The sequence below is a fragment of the Sminthopsis crassicaudata genome, chromosome 3, assembly GCF_048593235.1.
Source record: "Sminthopsis crassicaudata isolate SCR6 chromosome 3, ASM4859323v1, whole genome shotgun sequence".
NCBI classification, from domain to species: domain Eukaryota; kingdom Metazoa; phylum Chordata; class Mammalia; order Dasyuromorphia; family Dasyuridae; genus Sminthopsis; species Sminthopsis crassicaudata.
The window spans coordinates 636,140,170-636,152,136 of record NC_133619.1 but is presented as its reverse complement, the minus strand read 5'-3'; the positions used below and the strand labels follow the sequence as shown (position 1 = coordinate 636,152,136).

The following is an 11,967-nucleotide window of genomic DNA, read 5'->3' as shown; positions in this document are numbered from 1 at the left end:
GTATGACGGCTGTGGTCCCTGCCAGAGCAGGTGATGAATCATTTCCAATAGAATTATTCCCTGGATCATGACTGTGGGCTGATGGCAGAGTTGGTGCTATGGGAGGCTCACTACTGCCTTCTCTGCTCATCAACAGCAGCTGGTTGTGGATGGTAGTGGTGGGGATGGGGATGGCAGAGGTCAATGATGGATGCTGGCTATTGGACACAAGAGTTCCCAGAGATCTTGGACTCTGGCTCCTGACTTTCCATCAGGAGCCCCTTCAGTTCCGCTGGTTTTCCTGCCCTGCCCTGGCAGTTGTTTGGGTGGTAAGGATGCTTGGCTCCTTCTACCCAGGGCTTGCTCTCCTAGAGTAGCTCTATTACAAGATATCGTAGTTAATGGGCGTGAGAAGAGAGTAAAATATTTTTTCCCCAGAGCCACCCTCTTTTCCAGGTGACCCTGGGCAACTTGCCCTCTTTTAGAACCATTGGGATCCAAGTTAGGGAAGTTGTTCCAGGCCTTGAATATATCCTGAACTGCCAGGAGTTTGCTCAATGGCCAAGTTGCTCCTGCAGGGTCTTTACAAAAGTCTTAAAAAAATCAGTGCTTTCTGATTTCTTTTTTTCTGTACCTTAGTTCCTGTAATTACATCAAGGAAGCTGTGGGCTGAGCTGGGGGTGAGGGGTGAGAAAAGAGGGGGTACATGAGAACCAATTTCCAGAAACACTTTCTGTAGTTCTGGGCTGTTTCTCAGGTGAAAGTTTTGTACCTGGGCTCCCAGGACCACAGCATCATAGGTGCAGACCTGAAGCCCATTCTCCTCTTACAGATGAAGAAACTGAGGATTAGGGATGGAAAGTGGCTTGCCTGAAGTCCCATGGGGCATAAGGAATAAGGCTGGGATTTGATTCCAGGTTTTCTAACTCCAGATCCAGATCAAGCATAGTTGGTACTTGCGAAATGATTTTTCATTCATTTGATCATTCATCATTGATTTAGACCTAGAAAGGACCCCCTCAATTTGCAAATAAGGAAACTGATAATCAGTTGTTTGTGACTTGTCCAAGGTCAGGAAGGTAAAAAGTGGCAGGGGGGAGATTTGAGAAGGGTGAGATCTTCAGATTCCAAAACTAGCCCTTAGATTCTGGAAGGGGCCCTCACTTTAAAGCTGAAGAATCAGTCACAGGGAGTGTCTCACCTCGGGGATAGCTGGGTGTCTTTGTGAATGCAGTGCTGGGCCTGGGATTCAAATCCAGCTTCAGACATTTACTAATTGGGTGATTCTGGGCAAGTCACTTAACCTGCTTGCCTCAGTTTCCTCATCTGTAAAGTGGGAGTAATAGCACTTATCTCCCAGGTATTAAATGAAATCATATTTGTCTTTTTTTTAAAAAGCTTTTTATTTTCAAAACATATGCATAGATAGTGTTTCACATTTGCCCTTGCTAAACTTTGTGTTCTAATTTTTTTCTCCCTCCCTTTCCCTACCCGCTCCCCTAGACAGCAAGTAATTCAATACATGTTAAACATTTACAATTCTTCTCTACATATTTCCATGTTTATCACACTGCACAAGAAAAATCAGATCAAAAAGAAAAAAAAATGAGTAAGAAAAAAAAAAAACAAAACAAGCAAACAACAACAACAAAGTATAACTACTATGCTGTAATCTACCCTCAGTCCCCACAGAGCTCTCCCTGGTGCAGATGGCTCTCTCCATCACAAGCTCACTGGAAGCTCACTGGAACTGGTCTGAATCATCTCATTGTTAGAAAGAGCCCCGTCCATCAGAATCGAGCACTGAATCATCTTGTCGCTTGGTACACTGATCACCTGGTTCTGCTCACCTCACTCAGCATCGGTTCCTGTCAGTCTCTCCAGGCCTTTCTGAAATCATCCTGCTGATTGATGAAATCATACTGGTAACGCCCTGAGCACAGGGTAAGCATTATATATAAATGTCAGCTATTATGGTTATTATTTACAAGTGGTAGAGATAGTCGTAGCCATGGCAACAGGTGGCAAGGCTAGTATTTGACTCACAGATTCGGAGGTGCTTTCTGGGTAAACTATCCCAGGAACCCAGCAAGTCCCAGGAAACTATCCCAGGAACCCAGCAAGTCCCAGGAAACTATCCCAGGAACCCAGCAAGACCCAGGAAACCATCCCAGGAACCCAGCAAGTCCCAGGAAACCGTCCCAGGAAACCATCCCAGGAACCCAGCAAGTCCCAGGAAACCATCCCAGGAACCCAGCAAGTCCCAGGAAACCGTCCCAGGAACCCAGCAAGTCCCAGGAAACCGTCCCAGGAACCCAGCAAGTCCCAGGAAACCGTCCCAGGAAACCATCCCAGGAACCCAGCAAGTCCCAGGAAACCATCCCAGGAAACCGTCCCAGGAAACCATCCCAGGAACCCAGCAAGTCCCAGGAAACCGTCCCAGGAACCCAGCAAGTCCCAGGAAACCATCCCAGGAAACCGTCCCAGGAACCCAGCAAGTCCCAGGAAACCGTCCCAGGAACCCAGCAAGTCCCAGGAAACCGTCCCAGGAAACCAGCAAGTCCCAGAAAACCGTCCCAGGAACCCAGCAAGTCCCAGGAAACCGTCCCAGGAAACCATCCCAGGAACCCAGCAAGTCCCAGGAAACCATCCCAGGAACCCAGCAAGTCCCAGGAAACCGTCCCAGGAAACCATCCCAGGAACCCAGCAAGTCCCAGGAAACCGTCCCAGGAAACCATCCCAGGAACCCAGCAAGTCCCAGGAAACCATCCCAGGAAACCGTCCCAGGAAACCATCCCAGGAACCCAGCAAGACCCAGGAAACCGTCCCAGGAACCCAGAAAGTCCCAGGAAACCGTCCCAGGAACCCAGCAAGTCCCAGGAAACCGTCCCAGGAAACCATCCCAGGAACCCAGCAAGACCCAGGAAACCGTCCCAGGAACCCAGAAAGTCCCAGGAAACCGTCCCAGGAACCCAGCAAGTCCCAGGAAACCGTCCCAGGAAACCATCCCAGGAACCCAGCAAGTCCCAGGAAACCGTCCCAGGAACCCAGAAAGTCCCAGGAAACCGTCCCAGGAAACCATCCCAGGAACCCAGCAAGTCCCAGGAAACCGTCCCAGGAACCCAGAAAGTCCCAGGAAACCGTCCCAGGAAACCATCCCAGGAACCCAGCAAGTCCCAGGAAACCGTCCCAGGAACCCAGAAAGTCCCAGGAAACCGTCCCAGGAAACCATCCCAGGAACCCAGCAAGTCCCAGGAAACCGTCCCAGGAACCCAGAAAGTCCCAGGAAACCGTCCCAGGAACCCAGAAAGTCCCAGGAAACTGTCCCAGGAAACCATCCCAGGAACCCAGTAAATTCTAGGAAACCATCCCAGGAAACCATCCCAAGCCACACACACAATAGACTTCAAAGTTAAGGAGACACAGGGATTGGTCCACAGTTAGTGCTTAATACATGATTTTCCCTTTATTCATTCACATAGGTTTAGGGGACCCTAGGGGTTAACTTCTTCTTCGGACAGACGGGGAAGTCGAGGCTGAGGGCAGCGACCTCTTGCCCGAGGTCACACGGTCAGTAAGGCTGCCTTTGAATCCAGTTCCTCTTTGTCCAAATGCCCTCTCTGTGCCACGGGGCACGGGGGGCAGCTCAGGGTGGAGGAGCCAAGGAGAGTTTCAGCATTTAGAGGTGGGTGCCCCCGAGCCCTCCGGGGTCTCCTTGGCGGGGTGGGGGTGGGGATCCCGCCTTGTAGCCCCAGCCCTGAGGGAAGCCCCTTCCAGGGCGGGGAGTCTGCCCCGCCCCCCCCCCCCCCCAGTTTTGTTTCTGCATCGGGCCGGGCAACCGCGGAAGGGAAAGTGAAACTCCCGTTTCGACGGGGAAAGCGCAGTTTCGGTTTTCGGACTGAGCCTCGGACTCCGCCCCTCGCCCAGCGCGAGCCGGGGTATAAAGGGGGGCGTCCGAGCCGGTGACAGTCGTGACAGCCGCCGGGAGCCCGCAGCCGCACACCTGAGCTCCAGCTCGTGCAGCCCGCAGCCATGGTAAGGAAGGGGGAGCCCCCCTCTGGGCCTCAGTTTCCCTTTCCCCCCATTTCAAAGTGCCGTCTTCTAGTCCCCCGAACTCCTCGGCGTTGCTCTCACTCCTCCTCCCTTCTGAGGGGGAACAGCAGGTAAGCCAAAGGGCCCGAGGGGGAAACCGAGTCTGAGCGGCGCGCGCCGAGGCCCCTCCCAAGAGCAGCGAGGATGCTTTCCCAGGAGCCCGCGGAGTGCAATGAGTGCCCTTTCTGGCGCCGGTCTGCTTTCTTTCTCTGCGTCCGCTGTTTCTGTGAATTCGAGCTTTGGCTTTCTCATCCATAAAATGGGCTTGAGAATGCTTGACCCAGATCCACTTGCTGGAGGATACTGATGGTCTGAGGTACCCAGTCCGTCTCTCTCTTTCCCCACTGTTCTCTATGTCTCTCTTTTCTTCTGTCTCTGTCCTCTTCTCTCTCTGTCTCTGTCTCTGTCTCTCTCTGTCTCTGTCCTCGTCTCTCTTTCTCTCTCTCTCTCTCTCTCTCTCTCTCTCTCTCTCTCTCTCTCTCTCTCTCTCTCTCTGTGTGTGTCTCTCTCTCTGTCTCTCCCTGTCTGTCTGTCTCTCTCTCTCTGTCTCCGTCTCTCTCTCTCTGTCTCTCTCTCTGACTCTTTCTCTCCTCTTCTCTCCTTTTCTCTCTCCCTTCTCTTTTTTCTCTCTTCCTCCCTCCCCTCTCCCTCTTTCCATCTCTAGCTCTAGCTGTTTCTTCATCTCTCTGTCTTTCTCTCCATCCCTGTCTCTCTGTCTCTTCACCTTTGCCTTTCTCTTTCCATTTCTGTTTCAGTCTCTCCCTCCACCTCTCGGTCCCTACCTGTCTCTCCTCTCCCTCTCTTTTCTTTTCTCCCCCCTCCCCCCACAGATAAAGTGGGACAGAACATTCTAGGTTAAGTGTGGCTAGCTAGGCTGTTCTAGGCTTGGGTGTGGCACTGTTCTAATTGAATACTGCCCCAGACTTAGAGCCCACCTAGTCCCCCCCCCCCTTTCTTGTGCAGATGAGGAAGAGTGATCTAGAGAGAAGAATTATGAGCCAAGACACACAAGTAGTGAGGGCTGGAAGTGGGATTCGAATCCTGGACCCCTCCCTCCAAAGCCAGTGATCTTTTGAGGAGCTGTCTTCTGGGAAGGGCCCTGTGCATCACCTCCCCTGTCTCTCTACTCCTCCTCAGCTCACAAAAGGGAAAGGGGCCAGAAAACTACAAGGCAAGATGTGGCAGATGTGTGTGTGTGTGTGTGTGTGTGTGTGTGTGTGTGAGAGAGAGAGAGAGAGAGAGAGAGAGAGAGAGAGAGAGAGAGAGAGAGAGAGAGAGAGAGAGACAAAGAGAGAGACACAGAGAGACACAGAGAGACACAGAGAGACACAGAGACCAGAGACAGAGAGATAGAGACAGAGAGAGACACAGAGACAGGTGCTGGATCTGAACTTAAGCGTTCTGTATGCTACCCACTGTACCACCCAATGGCCTAAGTCACTTGAGATCACCTGGGTAATAAGTGAAAAGGCAGGCTTAAAACCCATGGGACTCGCCACAAAACGGCACTGCTTCCTGAGCGGCTGCTCCCCGAGGCTCAGTTTCTCCTCTGTACAAGGGGGGCACTGGCTGAAAGGGCTTTGGGCCTTGGAGCCTCAAACAGGACCTGGTTTCTCTTGCAGATCCTGAATTTGAGGGTGAAGATGATCACCGGGGCGGAGTACTCCGTGAAGGTGGAAGACAACATCACCGTTCTGGAGCTGAAGAAACAGATCGCCCGGCTGGTTGGCAAGCCGGCACACACCCAGCGGCTGGCCACAGAAGGCGGGGAGGTCCTGCTCAACTGGAAGCTGCTGTCAGAGCACGGGCTGAGGCCGGGTGCCCTGCTGCTGCTGCTGCTGGAACCGGACCAGCCCATGGACGTCCTGGTGCGCACGGACGCCCGGACCAGCCCCTACCGCATCCTGCTGAGCCAGACCGTGGCCCAGCTCAAGAAGTTGGTGCAGGAGAAAGAGCAGGTCAACACCAGCCAGTTCTGGCTCAGCTTCCAGAGCACGCCCATGGAGGACCAGCACTACTTGGGAGACTATGGCCTCAGCCCGCTGTGCACCATCCATATGCAACTGAGGCTGCGGGGAGGGCTGGGACAGGGGGTACTGTGGGGCCCCAGGGGGATACTCTAGGGGGGTACTGTAGGGCCCGGGGCCCTCGCACCCAGGCGTGCGAGGGAAGGTCTGTGCTGGGGGAGGGCTTGCCTTCTCTTGCCTCTTTGGTTTGACTGTCCTCTGGCTCCTGGACTGGGATCAATAAAGAGCTGGGGCTGAAGATTGGGGTTGATGCTCCCCTATTGACCCGGCCTTCCCCACTCCCCTGGGTCTTGACTCCTCTCCTAGATCCTGACCCTTTCCCGGACAAGCTCCCTGCCTTCATTGTCTGGGGCCAGCTGTCAATAATGAAGGTCAATAAAGGAGAAAACCTGCCTCTTGTACTCTCCCTTCTTTCTGCCCTAGGTGGGAGGGATGGGGGCTCACCTTTCCTTTCTCAGTTGAAAGTGTACCCAGGTCTCCTAACAATATTCCAATTTAATAAGCAGGAATCTGGGATGTGCAAAGTACGGGGACACAAGCTGGAGGGAGCTCTCATCTGCCTTTTATCTCAAGCCATCTGCTTTTTATTGGGGGGTGTAATAGTTACACATAAGTAAATAGAAGACAGTCTGAAGAAGGAGGAAGCATAAAGAGCCTTGAAGGAGGTGGCATTTGAGCTGGAACTTCTGGGAGTTAGAGAACTGAGGAGGGCACGAGTTCCGGTCATGGAAAGCAGACTGAAGCCAGATGAGAGTGTTGATTTCAGGGAACAGCAAGGAGGATAAACCATTTTTATTGTGCCCCATGAGAATTCAGGTGAAATCAACTAATCAGTAATTATTTATTAAGGGTCTGCTATGTGCCAGGCTCTGGGCTAAGCTCTGGGGATACAAAAAGAGGCAAAAGACGTCCCTTACACTCTAATGGAGGCGGCAATGGGCAAATATAGCTGAAGTAAGCCACGGGCAGGGCGAATAAGAGACTGTCAGTAAGGGGAAGATCCTGGAATGAGGAGGAGTGGGGAAATTGGGATTTAATCTGGGACTGAAAGGAAGCCAGGAGATCAGAAGTCAGAGGGGAGGGAGTTCTGGGCATGGGGGGCAGCCAGAGAAAATGCCCTCCAATGAGAGAGGGGGAAACGAGGTCCTGAAATAGTAGTAGGTCAGTGACACTGGATCACAAGAGGGTTGGAGGGGGATGAGGGGTAAGAAGGCTGGAAAGGTAGGAGACCGGGTTAGGAAGGGCTTGGAAGGCCAATGTGCTTCTGGAGGAGGGAGGGAGCCACGGGAGAGTGGGGGTGGCTGCTCTGATGGGACCTGGGCTCTAAGGAAATTGTTAGGTGATTGAATGGAAGGTGGATTGGGGTGGGGGCAGACCCATTGGTAGGATTGCATATCCTGCTATTGCATAATCCAGGGAAGAAGTCTTGGGAGCCTGTAAACTGGACTGGGGCCGGGTCAGAGGAGAGAAAGGGGTGTATTTGAGAGATGTTGCAGAGGTAAAATTGACAGGTCTTGACCATAGCTTAAATGGATATGGGGGATGGAGGGAGAGGGAGAATTCCAGGATTGTACCTGGGTTGTGAGTCTGGGAGATTGGGAGAAGGCGGGGTTCTTCTCTAAAGAAACTGGGAAAGTGGGAGGTGGGCAGGATTTAAGGGGAAATATAACGAGTTCTAGTTGGGACCTGTTGAGTTGAAGATATCCACTGAATATTTAGTTTGAGGTGTCTAAGGCAGCTGGAGGAGGAAGGTCAGCAGAGAGATGGGGCAAAAAGGGCAGATTTGAGGAGCATCAGAATAGAGATGGTAATTAAATCCATGGAATGAGATCACCAAGTGAAATAGAAAGGAGGAAGAAGAGAAGAGGGCCTGGGACAGTCTTCAGGGATCCCCAGAGTCAGAAGGTGGGGTCAGGAGGAGGAGAATCGGGAGAGAATTGTGTTTCAGAAACCTAAAGAGAAGAGAATCTCTCTTTTTTTTAAAAAATATTTTTTATAAAGCTTTTTCTCTTCTTTTTTCATTAGTTTTTTATCTTCAAAACATATGCCTAGGGGCAGTTAGGTGGATAGAGCACCAGCCCTGAATTCAGGAGGATCTGAGTTCAAATCTGCTCTCAGACACTTAACACTTCCTAGCTGTGTGACCCTGGGCAAGTCACTTAACCCCAGGCTCAGGGGGGAAAAAAAAAAGTTCAAAACATATGCCTAGATAATTTTCAACATTCACCCTTGCAAACCTTGTTACAAATTTTTTTTCTCCCTCTCTTCCCTTCCCCCCTCTCCCAGATGGCAAGTAACCCAATATATATTGGGTTATTTATATTATTTATATTAAATATGTGTAATTCTTCTATACATATTTCCCCAATTATCATGCTGCACAATAAAAATCAGACAAAAATGAGAAAAACAATGAAATACAAGCAAACAACAACAAAAGTGAAAACACCATGTCGTGATCCACCCTCAATCCCCACGGTGATGGGTCTTTTCCATCACGAGACCATTGGAAATGGCCTGAATCACAAGAGAAGAGGAGTGTGATCCCCTGAGTCAAAGGTCCATAGAGAGGTCAAGAATAAATGAGGATTGAGAAAAGGCTACTGGATTTGGCAACTAAGAACTCACTGGTAACCATGGAGAGAGCAGTGTCGATGGAAGCCGGTTAGAAGGGGTGACGAAGAAGGTGGGAGGAGAGGAAGTGGAGACACCTGCAGTGTTGGTCTTTTCAAGACTTGTAGGGAGGAAGGACAGAAGAGCTACTGGTGATAGTTGACAGGGATAGAGAGGGAGGGATTGAAAAGGAATGAAAGATGAGGATGACAGAAGGGCAATGTTGGAGGAGAGGGGATGGAATGGGCTCACTCGGTAAGGAGTGAGGTTACTTCCTCAGGAGAGACTGGAGCAATGGAGGAGAGAGTGGTGGAAGGCCTCTGAGTGATGGGAGGGGAGAAGAAGGAGCTCATGGCAATCCGCCCCAAGTTTTTTGGTAAACTATGAGCCAACTGAGAGATGACTATGAACCACTACATAGAATTCCCAATCCCTCGATTTCTGTCCGCCTGCATTGTTGATTTCCTTCACAGGTTAATTGTACACTGTTTCAAAGTCCGATTCTTTTTGTACAGCAAAACAACTGTTTGGACATGTATACATACATTGTATTTAACTTATACTTTAACATATGTAACATGTATTGATCAACCTGCCATCTGGGGGAGGGGGAGGACGGAAGGAGGGGAAAAATTGGAACAAAAGGTTTTGCAATTGTCAATGCTGAAAAATTACCCATGCATGTATCTTGTAAATAAAAAGCTATAATAAAAATAAAAAATAAATAAAATAAAAATAAATAAATAAATTATGAGCCAAGATTCTCAGCAGGGAGGCTGGGGGAAGAGGAAGCCATGAGAGGTTTGAGGAGAGATGAAGTTTGGAAGAGTGACTGTGGAGAGTGGGAGAGTCAATGAGGGAGGAATAGTAAGATTGCTGGGCAGCAGCGAGGGCCCGGTAGAAGCTATGTAACATAAATCTGTAGTAGAACTAATCTGAATGATGTGCCATTTTTTTCCATTTTTGTTTGCATATTGTATAGTGTAGGAGGAAAATGACAAATGGTGGGAGTGACCCAAAGCTGAGGCTTGAGCCCGTGTAATTAGGGATATGATAAGGAGGTTAGAGATTAAGAAAGGAGAACAAGTGTCAAATTGAATTGGTTCATCAGAGGGCAAAGTTGGGGAAAAGAGAAGTGAGTGGTTAGTGCAGGAGAGAAGGCCTGCTGAGAACTGAGGGGTCCAGAAATTTGCTAAGTGCCAGGACTCTGGAGGAATGGAGCCTTTCCCAAAATTCTGTTCTTGATGGGTAGATGGCTAGCTCTGGATTCAGGAAAATTTGGCCTTGCCTTTGACCCTCATTGGCTCGTGCTACCTTGGGCAAACTACATCTTTCTAATGCTGCAGACTCCTTTTTAAAACTCTTTTTAAAAAATAATAGCTTTTTGGGGCAGCTAGATGGTGCAGTGGATAGAGCACCAGCCCTGAAGTCAGGAGGATCTGAGTCCAAATCTGGCCTCAGACACTTAACACTTCCTAGCTGTGTGACCCTGGGCAAATCACTTACCCCCAATTGCCTCAGAAAAATAAATCAATAAAATGATAGTTTTTTTATTTTTCAAAATACATGCAAAGATAGTTTGCAACATTCACCTTTTCAAAACCTTGTGTTCCAAATTTTTCTCCCTCCCTCCTCACCCTCCCCCAGACAGCAAGTAATCCAATATAGGTTAAACATGTGCAATTCTTCTAAACATATTTCCATATTTATGCACAAGAAAATCAGATCAAAAAGGAAAAAAATGAGAAAGAAAAAAACAAGCAAGCAAACAACAACCACCACACTCAGTGCCTGTACTCCTCTCTCTGGATGCAGCTGGCTTTCTCCATCACAAGTCTATTAGAACTGGCATGAATCACCTCATTGCTGAAAAGAGCCATGTCCATCAGAATTGATCATCATATAGTATTGTTATTGAAGTATATAATGATCTCCTGCTCCTACTTATTTCCCTCAGCATCAGTTCATGTAAGTCTCTCCAGGCCTTTCTGAAATCATCCTGCTGGTCATTTTTTTTTCTTTTCTTTCCTTTTTTTTTTTTTTTTTTTTTTCAATTTTCATGATAATTTCATTATATATTTAAGAGGATAGCAAATTTTGCACAATAAATTTGCAGTTTCATGTGTAACCATTTTTTAAAATTATACTATGTATAGAAATGCTTGTTTTACTCCAGAAATTAAAAATAAAATAAATAAAAACTTCAACATTATTTTCTCCTTTTTAAATTAATTTAAATATTTTTTTGACATTACATATGTATGGGTAATTTTTTTACAGCATTATTCCTTGTACTCACTTCTTTTCCGAATTTTCCCCTCCCTCTCTCTACCCCCTCCCCGAGATGACAGGCAATCCCATACATATTAAATGTGTTACAGTATATCCTAGATACAATATATGTGTGTAAAACCAAGTTTCTTGTTGCATGGTAAGAATTGGATTCAGAAGGCAAAAGTAACCTGGGTAGAAAGACAGTAGTGCTAACAGTTTACACTCATTTCCCAGTGTCCCTTCTCTGGGTGTAGCTGATTCTGTCCATCATTGATCAACTGGAATTGAATTAAATCTTCTCTATGTTGAAGATATCCACTTCCATCAAAATACATCCTCACATAGTATCTATCGGTGTTGTAGTGCACAACGATATCTTGGTCCTGCTCATTTCACTCAGCATCAGTTGATGTAAGTCTCTCCAGGCCTTTCTGTATTCATCCTGCTGGTCATTTCTTACAGAGCAATAATATTCCATAACATTCATATACCACAATTTACCCAACCATTCTCCAATTGATGGACATCCATTCACTTTCCACTTTCTGGCCATTACAAAAAGGGCCACCACAAACATTCCTGCACATACAGGTCCCTTTTCCTTTTTATGATCTCTTTGGGATACAGGCCCAGTCGAGATGTGTAGATAACTCCTAAAGACTACAACCAATAAAACTTTCTTGTCTCTGGTTTGCAAATACAGATCAAGAATCAGACCTTATCTCCAGCAAATTTATATTCTCCTGGGCAATACAACATGAGCCCAGAAATAAAATAAAAAATACCAATTAACACATAATAATTGCATAAATTATATAATATATCGTAGAGGGAGGTTCAAAGAAAGGGTCTTTATACACTGGAAGGAAAAGCAGAAAACATTTCATGATCGGGATAGTTTTTGATTTAGGTTTTAAAAAAGAAGGTATAAAATGAACAAATAAGGAAAAGGGAAAGATTTTCAGACATGGGACATGGCTCA

The 11,967-nt window shown here is 47.9% G+C and overlaps 1 protein-coding gene across 1 annotated transcript; it reads left to right on the top strand.

The window, feature by feature from the left end:
• Nucleotides 1-3,856: 3,856 nt before the first annotated feature.
• ISG15 (ISG15 ubiquitin like modifier) lies at nt 3,857-6,491 on the top strand. The gene is made up of 2 exons (XM_074306643.1): nt 3,857-4,014; nt 5,694-6,491. The coding sequence occupies exons 1-2, from the start codon at nt 4,012-4,014 to the stop codon at nt 6,192-6,194; spliced, it is 504 nt and encodes a 167-aa protein (XP_074162744.1). The 5' UTR covers nt 3,857-4,011; the 3' UTR covers nt 6,195-6,491.
• Nucleotides 6,492-11,967: the final 5,476 nt, after the last annotated feature.